The following is a 21,245-nucleotide window of genomic DNA, read 5'->3' on the forward strand; positions in this document are numbered from 1 at the left end:
GTGTAGTCCGATTCACAATAGCACTGACAACACGGCTCTCAGGCCCACCTCAGCCATCAGTCACTCAATTCTCAAGGGCTCACAATCTCATAGCACTCAGCCTAAACAATGATACCATGTGATGTAACAGTGAATGATGAAAGAGATTGAGATACGATACGCAAATGAAGAATTATGACTGAGTATATAATTACAATTAGAGCAGAAAACTCAAAATAATAAAAATAGCCTCATTAGGTCTCAACCGAATAAGCACATAGCCTAAACATGATTTCTAACATGAATCACAACTCAATTACTCTAACAAGTAGGAATTACATAGATAGAACAATATATAACAGCAAAACAAGTCCGGTCATAGTCTAATAGTCAACTTGAATCATGATTACTCCAGTGCAGTCCCACACGCTCGTCATCTAGCATGTGCGTCACCCCAATACATCTCTTATAATATAGTTTCTAGGGTTAAATACCCTCAAATCCAAGTTTAGATATGTTGCATACCTCGAACATGCCAGATCCAATACGGAGAAAGCCAAACAATACTCTAGAAACCCCATCCCGCACGTATCAACCTCTGAACGACTCAAAACTAGCCAAAAGAAACTCAAAAATATCAAATAATGCCTAAGAAAACAATCCCAAATGATAAAGGTCGAATCTTTACACATTTACTCAAAGTCAACCAAAATGTCAAACTCGGGCCCGTACCTCAAAACCTGACAAAACTCACAAAATCCGAAAACCCATTCAGTTACGAGTCCAACCATACTAATTTCACTCAAATCCGACAACTCATTCAGTTACGATTCCAACTATACTAATTTCACTCAAATCCGACTGCGAATCGATGTTCAATACTCAAATATTCACTTTAGGAATGTTTAGACAACCCCCCCCCCCCCCAAATGTTTCTTTAAAATTCATAATTTCCAAATCCATGTGGTGAAAATCGCTTCCAAAATCGCCCAAATACGAGCTCCATAGCTCAAAATATGATAAAATGACTAAGGCCTTCTAAATAGAGTACCTTATACACTACTCCAGAGGCACCCTTCTCGATTACGGTCACCAACCTCGGGATCACGATTCCAAAATTTTTTAGCACAGATTTTTCCCTTCGCGATCGCGGTCATTTCCCTGCGATCGCGATGAACAAATTTCCATTAACCCTTCCCAAACTCTTCTCAGACATCCTGTAGTGTATCATACATAAAGTTTTGTACATAACTCCAAATGATAAATGGTTTAACTTTCTGAAAACTAGAATCAAAGAGGGATCATCTCCAAATTTCTTAGAGATTGCCAGATATAAGCTTCTGGTGGACGTCCGTGGCAAATGATGCAAGATTGCCCAAATAGAGATTCTAGGGGCATGGCGCAACCAGCGAATTCAGTAACAGGATCATCTATGCCCGTGCATCCTTCAGGGCGCGAGTCTCAGTCTTTGGTTAGTAGAGGTCGAGGCAGGGGTAGAGGTTTCAGTTCAGGTGGTAACCAAAATTGTAGCTATGCTTTAGCGGGACGATAGGACCAGGAATCCTCACCAGATGTTGTGACAGGTATGTTGACCATTTGCTCTCACGATGCTTATACCTTGATAGACCCAGGATCTACTTTATCATGTATTACACGCTAGACGGGTTTACCAAGGTTGTACGGTATCAGTTTGTGGTTGTCAGACTTCAGCCGACCTAGTTGAGCTAGAGATGTTGGATTTTGATGCGATCATGGGCATGGACTGGTTGGCAGCTTGCTATGCCATAGTTTATTGTCGAGCAAAGATAGCTAGATTTCATTTTTCGGGTGAGCCAGTTCTTGATTGAGTAGGTAATACAGTGACACCCATAGGTAGGTTTATTTCCTATCTGAAGGCGAGGAAAATGATCGCAAAATGGTGCATTTATCATATTGTGCGAGTTAGAGATATAGATACTCAGATACCTACACTTCAGTCTATTCCAGTAGTAAAAGAGTACGCGGATGTATTTCCAGATGAAGTTCCAGGTATTCCCCCAGAGCGAGAGATTGATTTTGGCATCGATTTGCTTGCGGGAACTTAACCAATATCCATCCCTCCGTATAGAACGGCACCTGCCGAATTGAAGGAGTTGAAGGAGCAGTTAAAAGATTTGCTGGAGAAAGGTTTCATCAGGCCCAGTACCTCACCTTGGGGTGCACCGGTACTGTTTGTATGGAAGAAAGACGGCTAGCTAAGGATGTGTATTGATTATAGGCAACTGAACAAGGTAACTATTAAGAATAAGTATCCACTCCCAAGGATAGATGACTTGTTTGACAAGTTGCAGGGAGCTAGATGCTTTTCAAAGATAGATTTGAGGTTGAGGTACAACCAGGTCAGAGTTCTGGAGAAAGATATTCCCAAGATAGCTTTCAGGACCCGATATGGCCACTTCGAGTTCCTTGTCAAGTCCTTCGGGTTGACGAATGCACCAGCCATATTTATGGAATTGTTGAATAGCCTATTCCGGCCATATTTAGATCTGTTCGTGATAGTATTTATTGATGATATTCTAGTTTATTCACATTCAGAGGATGAGCATGCGGACCACATGCGAGCGATGTTCCAAACCCTCCGTGATAGTAAATTATATGCTATGTTTTCTAAATGTGAGTTCTGGTTGAAGTTTGTAGCATTCTTGGGGCACATTGTATCCGATGGAGGTATAAAGGTAGACAATCAGAAGATTGAGGTTGTGAAATCCTGGCCTAGACCTACCACTCCGACAGAAATTCGTAGTTTTCTAGGCTTAGCAGGATACTATCGGAGGTTCGTTGAGGGTTTTTCTTCTCTTTCGGCACCATTAACGAAGTTCACGCAAAAAGCAACTAACTTTCAGTGGACAGAGGCTTGCGAGCAGAGTTTCCAAGAGCTTCTCAGCGCCAGTTCTAGCACTTCAAGAGGGTCCAGATGGTTATGCCATGTATTGTGATGCCTCAGGTGTCGGGTTAGGATGTGTCCTGATGCATCATGGGAAAGTAATTGCATATGCTTCAAGGCAGTTAAGGAAGCATGAGCGGAATTATCCAACCCACGACCTCGAATTAGCTGCGGTTGTCCATGAACTTAAGATATGGCAGCATTTTTTATATGGTGTTCATGTTGATGTATTCACAGATCATAAAAACCTGCAATACATCTTCAAGAAAAAAGAGTTGAATTTTTGACAGAGGCGATAAATGTTAAGTAGCAATTAAGTCACATAAATCAATTAAGCATATAACAATTATAGCATGGATTCAAGGCATAATATTGAGCAAGGAATATGAGAGAAATAATTAATATAATAATTGATACATGATTTAAAATAATTTATAATTTTAAATAATTAGGCAACCAATTAATTTGACGACGTATTGACACTCGTCACCTTGCCTATACGTCGTTCACGTGAATTTCATATAACAAATAATTCAAGGGTTCTATTCCCTCAAGTCAAGGTTAACCACGATACTTACCTCGCTTCGCAACGAATTTCAAGATTCCAATAAACATTTGACTCGCAAATTCGTGTCCAAAAGCTTCAAATCTAGTCACAAACAATTCAATATACTCAACACGAATTGTAGGAATTAATTCCATATTAATTTACTAATTTTCCGATTTAAAATCCGAAATTCATTTTAAAAATCGACAGTGAGACCCACGTTTCGAATCCTGAAAAAACTCACGAAATCTGAACACCCGTTTTGATACGAGTTCAACCATACAAAAATTATCGAATTCCAACATTGGATTGACCTTCAAATCTTCATTTTACATTTTTGGAAGGTTTTATAAAAATCTGATTTTTCTTACATAAATTCACGGATTCATGATGTAAATGAGTATGGAATCGTGAAATATAATCAATATAGGATAAGGAACACTTACCCCAATGTTTTCCTGTAAAGATCGCCCAAAACTCGCCTAAATCCGAGACTCAAATCTCAAACGTAGCATTTCCTCCAATATCTGAATAGTGCGCTCGGACTATCCATCCATCTGTGGGTGGAATGTTGTACTCAACTCAACCCGTGTGCCCAACTCACATTGTATGACCCTCCAAAATCACGATGTAAACTGCGTATCCCGGTCAGAGATGATGGATACCAACAAATCTCGCGAATATAGACCCGAGCCAGCTGCTCTAAAGAATAAATAGTCACCACCAAAATGAAATGAGCCGACTTGGTCAGCCTATCCAAAATCACCCATACTGCGTCAAATTTTGTCTGAGTCCATGGGAGCCCAACAACGAAATTTATGGTAACTCGCTCCCATTTCCACTTGGGAATATCAAGCCTCTGAAGTAATCCACCTGGCCTCTTGTCCTCATACTTCACTTGCTGACAATTTATGCACCGAGCTACATACTTCACTATGTCTCTCTTCTTCCTCCTCCACCAATATTGCTACCTTAAATCCTGGTACATCTTAGCGGCATTCGGATGAATGGAGTACTGCAAATTGTGGCCCTCCTGAAGAATCAACTCACGCAAACCATCCACATTGGGCACACATAACCGTCCATGCATCCATAACACAGCGTCATCCCCAATAGTAACCTCCTTAGCATCGTTGTGCTGAACAATCCATAAAACACCGTCATCCCCATAGTAACCTCCTAGGGGTCATCATACTGACGCTTTCTAATGCGGTCATATAGAGAAGACCGAGAAACCATGCAAGACATAACCTGACTCGGCTCTGAAACATCCAATCTAACAATTTGGCTGGCCAAGGCATAAACTTCCAATGCAAATGGCCTCTTCAATGCGGTAGATATGCTAAACTGCCCAAACTCTCCGCCTTTCGGCTCAAGGCATCGACCTTTCGGCTCAAGGGATGATATAGAATGGTGATATCATAGTCCTTAAGCAACTCTAACTACCTATGTACCACAAGTTAAGATCCTTCTATTTGAACATATGTTGTAGACTCCGTTGGTCGGTATAGACCTCACAAGGGACACCACACAAATAGTGCCGCCAAATATTCAAGGCATAAATAATAGATGCTAATTCCAGGTCATGGAAAGGGAAATTCTTCTCATGCACCTTCAGATGTCTTGACGCGTTGACAATCACCCTACTATCTTGCATCAACACCGCGTTGAGGCTAACACGTGACGTAACACAGTTCACAGTGTAAGACCCCAAATCCGTAGGCAAAACCAATACTGGGACTATAGTCAAAGTAGTCTTGAGCTTTTGAAAGCTCTCCTCACACTCCTCGGTCCATCTGAACGGAGCACCATTCTGGGTCAATCTGGTCATAGGTGCAACAATAGATGAGAAACCCTCTACGAAATGACGGTAATACCTTGCCAACCAAGAAAACTCCGGATCTCACTAGCTGGAGACAGTCTGGGCCAATTCTCCACTACTTCAATCTTCATCAGATCTACCTTAATCCCCTCACTCGACAGCACATGACCCAAAAATGCCACCAAATCAAGCCAAATTCACACTTTGAAAATTTTGCATGCAACTTCTTTTCTCTCAAGGTATGGAGCACGATCCTTAGGTGTTGCTCGTGATCCTCCCGGCTTTAGGAGTACACCAAGATGTCGTTAATAAACACAATGATGAATGAATCAATATAGGGCTGGAATATACTATTCATCAAGTGCATGACTATTGTTGGGGTATCGGTTAACCAGAATAACATCACAAGGAACTCGTAATGACTATACCGAGTCCTGAAAGCCGTCTTCAGAATATTCGCATCCTGAATCTTTAGTTGATGATAACCCGATCGCAAATCAATCTTTGAGAACACTCCGGCACCCTGTAGCTGATCAAATAGGTCATCAATGCATGGCAATGGATACATGTTCTTCACCATAACCTTTTTCAACTACCGATAATCAATACTCATGCTCATAGAACCATCCTTCTTATTTGCAAACAAGACTATAACACCCAAATGTAACACACTGGGCTGAATGAAACCTTTATTAAGCAACTCTTGTAACTGCTCCTTAAACTCCTTCAACTCTGCTAGGGCAATATGATATGGTGGAATAGAAATGGGCTGAGTGCCTGGCAACAAGTCAATAACAAAATCAATATCCCTATCGGGCGGCATGCCTGGAAGATCTGCCGGAAATAAATTTGGATAGTCTCTCACAACCAGAACTGACTCAATGGTAGGAGTGTCAACACTCACATCTCTCACAAAGGCTAGATATGTATCACAACCATTCCCAACCATCCATCATTCCTTAAGGGAGGACACAACCCTACTAGGAACATAATCCAAAGTACCCCTCCACTCCAACCGGGTGATAGCCAGTCCATGCCCAAAATAACATCAAAGTCTACCATACTGAGCAACAATAGATCGACTATGGTGTCAAATCCACCGATAACAAATAAACATGACTGATACACATGGTCAACAACAATAGAATCTCCCACAGGTGTGGACACGTAAATAGGAGAACTCAAGGAATCACGAGATATACCCAAATACGGAGCAAAGTTAGATGATACATATGAATAAGTGGAGCCTAGATCAATTACGACTGATGCATCTCTATGACAAATCGGAACAATACATGTGATAACTGCGTCTGATGCAACCACCTCTGTTCTACCCGAAAAAGCATAACATCTGGCCTGGCCTCCCCCTCTAGGGCGACCCCTACCCGCCTGACCTCCACCCCTAGATGGCTGTGCAGGTGGAGCGAAAACTAGTGCAGTAACCACAGCCTGAGAAGTCAGGGCACCCTGCGGAATACGTGCGGCCTGAGTAGTCTGTGAAGGTGAACCCCTCCTGAGTCTGGAGCAGTCCCTTACCATGTGATGAGTATCACCATACTCAAAACAAACTATTAGAGGATGTGGCCGCTGAAGCTGGCTCGGGCCTGATTGGCTAGACTGGCCACTGAAAGCATCCTGTGCAGGAGGTACACTAGACAGTGGTGGTGCATAATGAGCAACCTAAGGCCTATGAGTTATCGGAGTACCACTGAAACTGGAAGTGCTGAATAAACCGGACGACTCACATAGCCTCTGCCATGACGGGCTGCAACTAGGGCATGGGCACCACTATATGCACTAGAATCTATAGGCCTCTTGGCCTCCCTGTCCTCCCTCTCCCAACCCCGCATACCCTCCAATCTCCATGAGATCTCTACCACCTACTGATATGGGGTATCTGTCTCCAACTCCCGAGCTATGCTAAATCTAATACCATAGTTGAGCCCCTCTATGACTCAACATACTCTCTCTCTGACTATGGAGACCAAGGCAGGTGCTGGAAAGCTCACAAAATTTGGTAGCATACTCTGATATGGTCATAGCACCATGGCGCTGCTCAAACTCCGCGCGCCATGCATCCTGAAGGCTCTGGGGAACGAACTCTCTCAGGAACATATCTGAAAACTAAGCCCATGTGATTGAAGTTGTCTCGGCGTGGCTACCCTCCTCATAAGCCCGCCACCACTGGTACGCTGATCCCGACAGCTCGAATGTAGTAAAAGAAACCATGCTCGTCTCCACGATACCTATGGTACGGAGAATACAGTGGCACTTATCTAGAAAACCCTGTGCATCATCTATTGCTAGACTAGTGAAAATAGGAGGGTGGTACTTATTTTGGCTCTCGAGACTGAGCTGCTCCTCCTCAAATGTTGTTGCCCTACCCTCGGGCTGAACTGGGATAACCGGTTGCACAGGTATAACCTCTGGGACCTGATCAGCATGGACCCGCTATTCTGGAGTACAGGTCGCGAGTCGCGGATCTATGTGCTCCTCCCCCAGCCTGAGATATGGCTGGTGCAAGTGGAATCAACCTCGCCTGAGCTAGAGTACCGAACATGATCAAGAACTGGGCGAGGGTCTCCTGAAGTGCAGGGGTAGCAAAAGGCACCTCAAGTGCCTGCCCCCAACAGGATCTACTGGTTGCTCCTCTGTCGCAGCTCGGGCAGGTGCTTTGGCTGCACCACGTGCCCCTCCTCGGCCTCTGCCCCGGCCCCGGCCTCTCGCGGCTCTAGTAGGGGGTGCAAGTGTCTCATAGTTGGAACTTATAGTGCGTGTCCTCACTATCTGTGAGAGAATAGAAAGACAAAGATTCAGAATTTCAAAGTCAACAAATTCGCATGATAAGGAATAAAAAAAGTGAAGTTGCCTAACAGTTTCATAGCCTCTCGAAGATAAGTACAGACGTCTCTGTACCGATCCGCAAGATTCTACTAAACCTGCTTGTGACTTGTAACACCTTTGAACCTATAACATTGATACCAACTTGTCACGACCCCAATTTGCCTCCGTAGATGGCACCTAGTCTCTAAGGCTAGGTAAGCATAACATACATATAGAATTTAACTGAGATAATGACAAAACATTCAAATTAACCAACAGCTACCATAAAAAGGACTGTGCAACTCAAAAGAACAAAAATCCCAAATTCCAGTGATACCAAGTCACAAGCTCTACATGAGTATACCGAATATCCTTATACAACAGTATCTAATAAAAGAAGAATGATATAGAACTAGATAAAGGGTGACTCTAAGGCCTGCGGACGCCGGCAGGTATACCTTGAAATCTCCGATCCGAGCTCGACTCACTGGTGCCTAGGCTGGTATGAGGTACCTCGTTTTGCACAAAATGATGAGCAGACTTGTAGCATGAGTACACCACAATGGTACCCAGTAAGTATCAAGCCTAACCTCGATAGAGTAGTGACGAGGTCGAGTCAAGACAACTACTGAAATAAATAAAGAATTAGAGCAGGTATAGCATAATATGATAATGAAAACAAGGGAAATGATACGAGGAAGAGATATAACAAGAATAGCTACACCCGCGCCCCCTGCTAGAGCCGCGAAAGGCCGGGGCCGGGGTAGAGGCCAAGGACATCCATGTGGTGAAGCCAGAGCAATTGCACGAGCTACTACAGGGGAGCCACCAGTAGCTCCAGTTGGAGGGCAGGCACCTGAGATGTCTGTTGCTGCACCAGCCCTCCAAGAGACTCTATCCTAATTTTTGAGCATTTTCATTACCTTGGCTCAGGCAGGATTGATACCACTTGCTCCTGCCACATCTCAGGCTGGGGGAGGAGCACAGACTCCAATCGACGGTACCCCAGAGCAGCAGGTTCAGGTAGACCAGGATCTAGAGATCATACATACAACCGATAGCTCCAGTTCAGCCCGAGGTTAGGATAGTAGCTTCTGAGGCAGAGCATCTCAAGCTCGAGAGGTACAATAAGTACCACCCTCCTACTTTCAGTAGCTTGGCGTCAAAGGATGCCCAGGGTTTTCTTGAGGAGTGATACAGTATCCTCTGTACTATAGGTATTGCGGAGACTAGTGGGGTTTCTTTTACTGCCTTCTAGCTTAGAGGAGCGGCCTATCAGTGGTGGTGCGCATAGGAGTTGGATAGTCCAATTGAGATAGCTTCACTCACTTGGACTCAGTTCTAAGATATGTTATTCATGGAGTATGTTCCCAGAGTCTTAGAGATGCTTGGCGTGTAGAATTTGAGTAGTTGCGTGAGGGTGCTATGACCGTGTCAGAGTATGCGGTCCGATTTAGTGATTTGGCTAGGCATGCACCAGCCTTGGTTGATACTGTTTGAGAGCGTGTTCGTCAGTTTATTGAGGGGCTCAACCCCAGCATCAGATTGAGCATGGCCCGAGAGTTCGAGATGGATATTGAGTATCAGCAGGTAGTGGGGATTGCTATGAGGTTAGAGGGCATGCTGACTCGGGATAGAGATGAGAGAGTGGCCAAGAGGTCTCGAGAGTCTGGCACTTACAGTGGTACTCGTGCCCCAGCTACAGCTCGTCAGGGCAAAGGTTATATGGGTCACCCTGTTTATTCAGCACTTCCAGCCGCCAGTGGTGCTCCGGCCACTATAAGGCCCCAGGATCCTTATTATGCACTGCCAGTGTCTAGTGTGCTTCTTGTACAGGGTGCTTCTAGTAGTCATTCTAGTCGATCAGGCCTGAGCCAGTCGCAACAGCCACGTCCTCCGAGAGCTTGTTTTGAGTGTGACGACACTCGTCATTTGGTGAGGGATTGCCACAGATTCAGGAGGGTGCACCTCCATAGATTCCTCAGGCACCGCGTGCTCCACTGGGTCCTCAGGCTATGATTTCAACACCAGCTACCACCCCACCTGCACATCCAGCTAGAGGTAGAGGTTGGACAGGTAGAGGTCACCCTAGAAGGGGAGGCCAAGACAGATATTACGCCCTTTCTGCTAGGACAGAGGCCGTTGCATAAGATTTTGTTATCACAGGTATTGTTTCGGTCTGTCATAGAGATGCATTAGTCTTATTTTATCCAGGCTCCACTTATTCCTATGTGTCATCTTATTTTGCCCCGTATTTGGGTGTATCCCACGATTCTCTGAGTTCACTTGTTTATGTATCTACACCAGTAGGTGATTCTATTGTTGTTCATCATGTATATCTATCGTGTTTGATTGTTCTTAGTGGTTTTGAGACCATAGCCGATTTATTGTTGCTCAGTATGGTGGATTTCGATGTTATTTTGGGCATGTACTGATTGTCGCCCTATCATGCTATCCTTGATTGTCATTCCAAGACAATGACGTTGGCTATGCCACGTCTACCGCAACTAGAGTGGAGAGGTACCTTGGATCATGTTCCTAGCAAGGTTGTTTCATTTCTTGAAGCTCAGTGAATAGTTTAGATGGGGTGTGATGCATATCTGGCCTATGTGAGAGATGTTAGTGTTGATACTCCTACCATCGAGTCTGTTCCGGTAGTGAGGGACTATTCAGATATATTCCTAGCGGATCTTCCGGGCATGTCGCTCGACAGAGATATTGACTTTGGCATCGATTTTTTATCGGGCACTCAGCCCATTTGTATTCCACCTTATCGAATTGCCCCAACTGAGTTGAAATAGTTAAAGGAACAGTTGCAAGAGTTACTCAATAAGGGCTTCATTCGGCCTAGTGTATCGCCTTGGGGTGCTCCTGTCTTGTAAAGAAGAAGGATGGTTCCAAGCGAATGTTTATTGATTATCGCCAGTCGAACAAGATTACAGTGAAGAACAGGTATCCATTGCCACGTATTGATGACTTATTTGACCAGGTTAAGGGTGCCAGAGTGTTCTCTAAGATCTACTTGCGTTCAGGCTATCATCAGTTGAATATTCGGGAGCCAGATATCCCGAAGACTTCTTTCAGGACTCGGTATGGTCATTACGAGTTCCTTATGATGTCTTTTGGGCTGACCAATGCCCCAGCAATATTCATGCACTTGATGAACAGTGTATTTCAGCCCTATCTTGACTCTTTCATCATTGTGTTTATTGACGACATTTTGGTGTACTCCCGGAGTCGGAGGATCATGAGCAGCACCTAAGGACTGTGCTTCAGACCATGAGAGAGAAGAAGTTATATGCAAAAATTTTGAAGTATGAATTCTAGTTAGACTCAGTGTCATTTTTGGTTCATGTAGTATCGAGTGAAGGGATCAAGGTAGATCCGAAGAAGATTGAAGCAGTGCAGAGTTGGCCTAGACCGTCCTCAGCTACGGAGATCCGGAGTTTTCTTTGCTTGGCGGGGTATTACCGTCGATTTGTAGAGGGTTTCTCGTCTATTGCCTAACCTATGACCAAATTGACCCATAAGGGTGCTCCGTTTAGGTGGACCGAGGAGTGTGAGGAGAGCTTTCAGAAGCTCAATATCGCTTTGACTACATCCCCAGTGTTAGTGTTGCCTACTGGAACGGAGTCCTATACGATGTATTATGATGCATCACGTGTTGGTCTCGATGCGCTGTTGATGTCGGACAATAGGGTGATTGCCTACGCGTCCAGACAGTTGAAGGTGCATGAGAAGAATTATCCTGTCCACGACCTTGAGATAGCAGCTATTGTTCATGCCTTGAAGATCTTGCGGCACTATTTGTATGGTGTTCCTTGTGAGGTTTTCACCGATCACCGGAGTCTACAGCATCTGTTTAAACAAAAGGATCTTAACTTGCGGCAGCGAAGATGGTTGGAGTTACTTAAGGATTATGACATCACCATTCTCTATCATCCCAGGAAGGCCAATGTGGTGGCCGATGCCTTGAGTCGTAAGGCGGAGAGTTTGGGTAGTTTAGCATATCTACCCACAGCAGAGAGGCCATTAGCCTTGGATGTTCAGGCCTTGGCCAACCAGTTTGTCAGAATAGATGTTTCCGAGCCGAGCAGAGTTTTGGCGTGTGTGGTTTCTCAGTCTTCTCTTTATGATCGTATCAGGGAGCGTCAATATAGTGACCCCCATCTGCTTGTCCTTAAGGACACGGTTCAGCATGGTGATGCCAAGGAAGTCACTATTGGAGATGATGATGTATTACGGATGCAGGGCAGGCTATGTGTACCTAATGTAGATGGTTTGCATGAGTTGTTCCTCTAGGAGGCTCACAGTTTGCGGTACCCCATTCATCCAGGTGCCGTGAAGATGTATCAGGGTTTGAGGCAGCACTATTGGTGCAGGTGGATGAAGAAGGACATATGCAAATTGTAGCTCGTTGCCTAAATTGTCAGCAGGTAAAGTATGAGCACCAGCGATCGGGTGGATTGCTTTAGAAGATAGAGATTCCAGAATGGAAATGGGAGTGGATCTCTATGGATTTTGTTGTTGGGCTCCCACGGACTCAGAGGAAGTTCAATGAGGTTTGGGTGATTGTGGATAGATTGACTAAGTTAGCTCATTTCATTCCTGTGGTTAGTACTTATTCGTCGCAGCAGCTGGCTTAGGTTTACATCCGCGAGATTGTCAGGCTTCATGGAATACCGATATCTATCATCTTTGACCGGGATACGCAGTTTACATCACGGTTCTGGAGAGCCATGCAGCATGAGTTGGGTACTCGTGTGGAGTTGAGTACAACATTTCACCCTCAGACGGACGGACAGTCCGAGCACGCTATTCAGATATTGGAGGATATGCTTCGTTCGTTTGTGATTGATTGTGGGGGTGCTTGTGATCTATTCTTGTGACTTGCGGAGTTTTCCTACAATAATAGTTATCAGTCGAGAATTCAGACGGCGTCGTATGAGGCTTTGTATGGTAGACGGTGCCGGTCTCCAGTGGGTTGGTTCGAGCCGGGTGAGGCTAGGCTATTGGGTAAAGACTCGGTTCAGGATGCCTTGGAGAAAGTTAAATTGATTCAGGATCGACTTCGTACAACCCAGTCCAGGCAGAAGAGTTATGCATATCGGAAGGTTCGCGACATTGCATTCATGGTTGGGGAGCGGGTCTTGCTCCAGGTTTCTCCCATGGAGGGTGTTATGAGGTTCGGAAAGAAGGGCAAGTTAAGCCCTAGGTATATTGGGCCTTTTGAGATCACTGAGAGGATTGGAGAGGTGGCTTACAGACTTGCACTACCACCTAGTCTCTCTGCAGTTCATCCAGTATTCCATGTTTCCATGCTCCGGAAGTATCACGGCGATCCTTCTCATGTGTTAGACTTCAGCTCAGTCCAGCTGGACAAGGATCTATCTTATGTGGAAGAGCCAGTGGCCATTTAGGATAGGCATGTTCGAAAGTTGAGGTCAAAGAACATTGCTTCAGTGAAAGTTCAGTGGAGGGGTCATCTGGTCGAGTAGGCGACTTGGGAGATCGAGCATGATATGCGCAGCAGTTATCCTCATCTTTTCACCGTTTCAGGTATGTCTCTATACTCGTTCGAGGACCAACGCTTGTTTTAAGAGGTGGATGACGTAACGACCCGGCCGGTCATTTTGAGAGAATTAGCTCTAAACCCCTATTTATTGCTTCCTTTATTTCATTTTTCGGTTTTGTATCTTGCCGGGAGAATTTGTCTTTGGTTTCAGAGTGAAATGGGACACATAGTCCTTAAAAGGGTAGTTTAAGTCGTACGAATTGACCGTAGGTTGAATTATGTGAAGACGACTCCAGAATGGAGTTTTGATAGTTCCACTAGCTCCGTAGGATGATTTTGGTCTTAGGAGGTCCGTAGGTCATTTTAGCGTCAATTGGCGAAAGTTAGAAAATGAGATGATTTTTAGAAAGTTTGACCGGGAGTGGACTTTTTTATATCGGGGTTGGATTCCTCTTATGGAAGTTAGAATAGGTCTGTAACGTCAATTATAATTTGTGTGCAAAATTTGAGATCAACCAGACTTGATTTGATAGGTTTCAGCGTCAGATGTAGAAGTTTGATGTTTTAAAGTTTATTAGGCTTGAATCAATGTGCAATTCATAGTTTTAGCATTGTTTGATGCGATTTAAAAGTTCGACTAAGTTCGTATGATATTTTAGGACTGTCTGGTATATTTGGTTGAGGTCCCGGGGGCCTCAGGTGAGTTTCGGATGGTTAAGGGATCATTTTTGGACTTAAAAGATTTTTTGGTGCAGGGCTTGTTCTGGAGTAATCGCACATGCGCAAGGTTGACCGCAGGTGCAAGCTCGCAGAAATGAGCAATGTGACGTAGCTGCAGGGCTAGGGGAATCGGCCAGTGTTCATAGATGCGGTGTGAAGGCCGCATGTGTGGAGTCGCTTCTGCGGAAGATTGGTCACAGAAGCGGACGAGTGTGGGAAGGTATGTCTGCAGAAGCGGACGTGTTTGCGCAGATGTGCACCCACAGAAGCGGAATATGTGCCAAGAGTTGTTTCCATAGAAGTGGATCACGGGCCACAGAAGCACGTCCGCAAGTGCGAAACCTGGAGCGCAGTTGCGGGCCCTGAGGGACTTAAGTGATTTCAGCAGAAGCGGAGAAATTTACCGTAAAAGCGGTTCCGCAGGTGCGGATAGTTTGCCGCAGGTGCGAAAAGCCTGGGCAGTATTTAAAACCGAAGGGCTTCATGATTTTTGTCATTTTGAACTTTGCAAACTTAGTCTAGGGCGATGTTTGAGTGCAGTTTCGAGAGATTCCTTGAGGTAAGTCTCTTGTGCTTATTTTTGATCAATAATCTTGTTTCCTCATTGATTTTCCCACCTATTTAGTATGTATTTAAGGTGGAATTTGGAAGTTTGAGGCTACGGATTTGGAGAGTATAAGTTGGGATTTGAGTGGCGATTTGGTGTCGGATTTTGGTAAAAATGGTATGGTTGGACTCATGGTCGAATAGGTATTCGTAATTTGTGACTTTTACCCAATTTCGAGACGTGGGTCGACCTTTTGGGCCGAATTTTTGATTCTTTGCTAAAGTCATAGATTTATTATTTAAATTAGTTTCTCGTAGTTGTATTCATGATATGTAATTGATTTTGGCTATATTTGGGGCATTCGGAGTAGGAAAATCAAGGGAAAGGCATTCTTATCGATTGATTGAGCGAGATTTGAGGTAAGTGACTTGTCTAACGTTGTATGGTAGAAATTCCCTCAGGATTTGGTACTGTTGTAGCACTTTGTGATATGTATGCGCCATTTACGCGAGGTGACGAGTGCGTACACGGGCTAATTGTGGAAATTTTGGTTCTTGCTGAGTTGTTTTCTTTTAAATTCTGTAATTGAGTTAACTTAGCATATATAGTGATCATGTTTAGCCTAGTACCACACGTCTACGTGCCTTAACCCTTACTTGCAAATTTGTGCAACATGCTTAGTTGAATTACCTACTTCCCTTGATTTAAATTTTAAAAAACTTTAACTGTAAGTTTTCTTGCTGTAAATTCGTGTTTCTTTCGATTATCTGCTACATATTTACTTTGGGACTACGAGGCGGTTCCTCGAGAGATCCCCCAGTACTATATATTTACTTTAGGACTACGAGGCGGTTCCTCGGGAGATCCCTCTGTACTGCATATTTACTTTGGGACTACGAGGCATTTACTCGGGAGAACCCCCTGTACTGCATATTTACTTTTGGAATACGAGGAGTTTGCTCGGGAGATCCCCCTATCTTGCATATTTACTTTGGGACTACGAGGCGGTACCTCGGGAGATCCCCCTCTGTCGTGCATAATTACATTCGGGACTACGAGGCAGTACCTCGGGAGTGCACCTGTTATTTACCTCTATTTACTGTGCTGATATTTTCTGAAACTTCTTATTGTTTAAATTTTCAGTCATTTCAAAATATTATTATATCTTATGCCATACCTATCTTTTAAACCAGTAGGGCCCTGACCTGATCTCGTCACTACTCTACCGAGGTTAGGCTTGGCACTTACTGGTTACCATTGTGGTGTACTCATACTACACTTCTGCATATCGTTTTGTGCAGATCCAGGTTATTCCCACCAGACCAGATACCAGTGAGTTGGACTGCATATGGAGACTTCAAGGAATATCTTCCAGCGTCCGCAGAGCTCGGAGTCCCCCTCTATCCTTACTATGTTGTTTTCCTTATTTTTCTTTAGAGTCTGATGTATAGAGACACTTAGTATTTGCTCTTAGAAGCTTGTGACTTGTTTCCACCGGGTTTTGGGAGTTGTAATTATTGAATGGCAGATTTTTTAATTATTTCATGTGTTGAGATTTGGGCTTCAGCTTTATATTATGTATTTCCGCAATTATGTTAGGCTTACCTAGTCTTAGAGACTAGGTGCCATCACGACATCCTACGGAGGGTGAAATGGGGTCGTGACACAACTTGAGGCTTAAAAGTTTGACCGTAGGTTGACTTCATAGCTATCGTATTTGGATTTCTGTTTCGGGACATGGAATATGTACATTTTGTTATTTGGAACTTGTTTTAAATGTTTGGCATCATTCCCAGTTGATTTGATAGGAATCAAACTCGTGGTTGTGTTTTTCAGAAGTTCTTGAGTTTCATGTTGATTTCATGCATTTTGGAGGTCCGATTCATGGTTTCGGATGTTATTTTGATAATTTGATCGAGCGAGCGAGCGAGTCCGTGTTTGTTTTTAAACTTTTTTTGATGATTGGTGTGGATCCCCGACGGCTCGGGTGAGTTTCAGACGCATTTTGGAGTGTTTGAACCAGTGTTCCCTTATAGCCACTCGTCACATTGTGTACACAGCTTTCACATAACACAATTTGCACAAACAAACCCATTCCTAAGGGGTAGTTCCCCACACAAAGTTAGGCAAGATATTTACCTCAACTAGGCCAACTCAACCCTCGAAAATAGCTTTGCTCCTAAGCTCCGCCTCCACACGTCTCAAATCTAACCAAAATTGGCTTAATATCATCAAACAATGCAAGGGAAAACAATTACAATAGATAAAGCTATGATCTTTACACTTTTCCTAAAAAGTCAACAAAACTCAACCCGGGGCCCGCCCGGTCAAAACTCTGGTCCAAGGGTAGATTCCGACTAACCATAATCCCACGAGTCTATATATGTGATTAGTTTCAAAATCCGAGTCCAAATCGACTCTCAAAACTAAAACTCTTGTTTTTAAAAACTTGACAAAATTTCAGATGTTTTCCTATTTGATTCACATGATTTAGCTGTTAAATATAAGATATGTTGATGAAATATAGTTGAAAATTGATTAGAATCACTAACCCAATGATTGTAGATGAAAATCCCCTCTCCAAATCGCCTCATACAAAGCCTAGGATTCTAAAGTGAGAGAATATATTGAAGAATCCCGTCTCCCAGTCCTTTTGATCAGTTGCAAATGTTGCAATTGCGACATGGGTTTGCAATTGTGAACCCTCACAATTGCGAAGAAACCCTAAAAAATGCAGCCATTAATAGCCTAAGAGGAGGTCGCAAATGCGACATAGGTTTCGCATTTGCGAAGCCGGTCCTCATCGCAAATGCAACTTTTTGTCACAAATGCGAACTTCCCAAATTCTGAGCTACTTCGTAATTACGTGCCAGATATCTCCATTGCGATACCTGAGGCCCCCTGCTAAGCTTGCAATTGCAAACCTAGTGTTCGCAAATGCGACACCAGAGGCATCAACACACCAGATCCTGTTTTTCAGTCCAAAACATTCTGTAACATGGTTGAAACGCATCTGAGCCCTCAGGGCTCCAAACCAAACATCTACACAAGTCTAAAAACATCATACGAACTCGCCCGCGTGATCAAAAGACAAAAATAACATCTAGTACTACGAATCAAACACAAAAACGCATGAATTTCAAAGTACATTTCAAGAACTTCTGGAATTACAACTAAGCGTCTGAATCCTATCAATTCAACTATAAATGATACCAAATTTTGCGAACAAGTTCTAAATAGCATAATGGACTTATTCTAAGTCCCAAAATCGAATTCCGAACCCGATAGCTAAATGTCAACCTACGGTCAAACTTTTCAACTTCAAGTATGCCAAATTTCGGCAAACAACATAAATTAACCTACAGACTTCCGAATTCGATTCCGGGCATACGCCCTAGTCCAAAAGCACGATACCAAGCTATTTTATCCATCAAAACACTGTTCCGGGGTCATTTTCACAAAAGTCAACCATTGGTCAACATAAAGAACTTAGGCTTCTAACCCAAGAATCAAGGGGTCCAAGTCAACCAAAACTCTTTCCGGAACAAAACTATTCAACCCTGTAAGTCATAAAATAATAAACACACATACGTAAAGAATTAAAAGGGGCAACGAGATGCAATTACACAAAACGACCGGTTGGTTCGTCACATTCTCGAACATGCATAAGGACATACCTGAAGGGATGAATAGATGAGGATAACGACTCTACATGTCGTGCTCGGTCTCCCAGGTCGCCTCCTTGACCGGATGACCTCTCCATTGAACCTTCACTGAAGCAATATTCTTTGATCTTTACTTCCGGACTTGTCAGTCTAAGATAGTTACTGGCTCCTTAATATAAGTCAAATCCTTGTCCAATTGGACTAAGCTGAAGTCTAAAACATTAGACGGATCACCATAATGCTTTCGGAGCATAGAAACAAGGAACAATAGATGAACTGCAAATAAGCAATGCAATGCAAGCTTGTAGGCCACCTCACCGACTTTCTCAATGATCTCAAAAGGATCGATACACCTAAGGATCAAATTGCCCTTTTTCCCGAACCTCATCACACCCTTCATGGGTGGAACACAGAGCAAAACTCGCTCTCCAACCATAAATGCAACATCACGAACTCTCTGATCGGCATAACTATTCTCTCTAGACTCGGCTGTACGAAGCCGATCCTGAATCAACTTATCCTTCCCCAAGGCATCTCGATCCAAATCCGTGCCCAATAACCTAGCCTCTCCCGGATCAAACCAACCAACTGGAGAACGACACTGTTTCCCATATAGGGCCTCATAATGAGCCATCTGAATACTTGATTGGTATTTGTTGTTGTAGGCGAACACTGCAAGTGGAAAAAATTGGTCCCAGGAACCCCCGAAATCTATAACACATGCATGAAGCATATCCTCTAATATCTTAATAGTGCACTCGGACTGTCCATTCGACTAGGGGCAAAATGTTGTACTCAACTCAATTTGTGTACCTAACTCATGGTGCACAGCTCTCTAGAAATTTGATGTAAACTGCGTATCCCGGTCAGAGATGATAGATACCAGCACGCCATAAAGTCAGACGAGCTCGTGGATATAGATTTGAGCCAGCTGCTCTGAATAATAGGTATTCACCACCGGAATGAAATGAGCTGACTTGGTCAACCTATCCACAATCACCCATACAGCGTCAAATTTCTTCTGAGTCTGCTGGAGCCCCACAACGAAGTCCATGGTAACACGCTCTAATTTCCACTCAGGAATCTCAAGTCTCTAAAGCAAACTACCTAGCCTCTGATGGTCATACTTCACTTGCTGACAATTTAGGCACCGAGCTACACGCTCCACTATGTCATTCTTCATTCTCCTCTACCAATAGTGTTGCCTCAAATCCTGATACATCTTAGGGGCACCTAGATGAATGGAGTGCTACAAACTGTGGGCTTCCTTAAGGATCATCACACGCAACCCATCAAGATTGAGCACACATAATCGGCCTTACATCCGCAAGACACCATCATCTCCAATAGAAACCTCCTTGGCATCACGTGATTTACCGTGTCCTTAAGGACAAGCAAATGGGGGTCATCAAACTGACGCTCTGTGATGCAATCATATAAAAAAGACCGATAAACCACGCAAGCAAGAACGTGACAGGTCTCCGAAACAACCAATCTAACAAACTGGTTGGCCAAGGCTTGAACATCCATGGCTAGTGGCCTCTCTGTTGCCGGTAGATATGTTAAACTGCCCAAGATCTCCGCCTTTCGACTCAAGGCATCGGCCACCACATTGTCCTTCCCAGGATAATATAGAATAGTGATATCATAGTTTTTAAGCAACTCTAATCATCTCCATTGCCGCAAGTTAAGATCTTTCTGTTTGAACAGATGTTGAAGGCTCCGGTGGTCGGTATAGACCTCACAAGGGGCATCGTACAAATAGTGCCACCAAATCTTTAAGGCATGAACAATAGCTTCCAATTCCAATTCTCGTAGAGGATAATTCTTCTCATGAACCATCAACTGCCGAGATGCGTAGGCAATCAGCATATCGTCTTGCATCAACACCGTGCCAAGGCCAACACGGGACGCCTAATAATACACAGTGTAAGACCCCGAACCCGTAGGCAATACTAACATAGAGTTGTAGTCAAAGCAGTCATGAGATTTTGAAAGCATACCGTACACTCCCCAGACCATCTGAAAGGAGAACCCTTCTGGGCCAATCTGGTCATAGGTGCAGTAATAGATGAGAAACCCTCTACGAAACGGTGATAATACCCGGCCAAACCAAGGAAACTCTGAACCTCAATAGCTGAAGACGGTATGGGAAAATTTTGAATAGCTTCAATCTTCTTTGGATCTACCTTGATCCCCTCACTCGACACCACATGGCCCCAAAACGCCACCGCATGACCTAAAAATGCCACTGCATAAAGAAAAAATTCACACTTTGAGAATTTTGAATACAACTTCTTCTCTCTCAAGGTTTGGAGCACGACCCTCGGATGCTACTCATGATCTTTCCGAATGCAGGAGTACACCAAGTTGTCGTTAGTAAACACAATGATGAATGAATCAAGATATGGCTAGAATACTTTGTTCATCAGGTGGATAAATGTTGCTAGGGCATTGGTCAGTCCACATGACATCACAAGGAACTCGTAGTGACCATACTGAGTCCTTAAAGCAGTCTTCGGAATATCCAGATCTCGAATTTTCAACTGATGATACCCTGAACGCAAATCTATCTTCGATAACACTCTAGCACCCTGTAGCTGATCAAATAAATTATTAATGTTCGGAAAAGGATACATGTTCTTCATTGTAACCTTGTTAACCTGCTGATAATCAATATACATGTGCATAGTACCATCTTTAT

At 43.8% G+C, this 21,245-nt stretch overlaps 1 protein-coding gene across 1 annotated transcript; it reads right to left on the reverse strand.

Moving 5' to 3' along the window:
- Positions 1 to 18,686: 18,686 nt before the first annotated feature.
- Positions 18,687 to 19,175, reverse strand: LOC138902575 (uncharacterized). Its single transcript, XM_070190457.1, has one exon. It carries the CDS (start codon positions 19,173 to 19,175, stop codon positions 18,687 to 18,689), a length of 489 nt encoding a protein of 162 aa, XP_070046558.1.
- Between the last annotated feature and the right edge of the window lie 2,070 nt (positions 19,176 to 21,245).

This window comes from Nicotiana tomentosiformis, chromosome 12 (assembly GCF_000390325.3).
Source record: "Nicotiana tomentosiformis chromosome 12, ASM39032v3, whole genome shotgun sequence".
NCBI lineage: Eukaryota > Viridiplantae > Streptophyta > Magnoliopsida > Solanales > Solanaceae > Nicotiana > Nicotiana tomentosiformis.

Excerpts from the sequence above, each read along its gene's own strand:
- LOC138902575 (XM_070190457.1), bottom strand. The coding sequence starts at position 19,175 with ATGGCTCATTATGAGGCCCTATATGGGAAACAGTGTCGTTCTCCAGTT.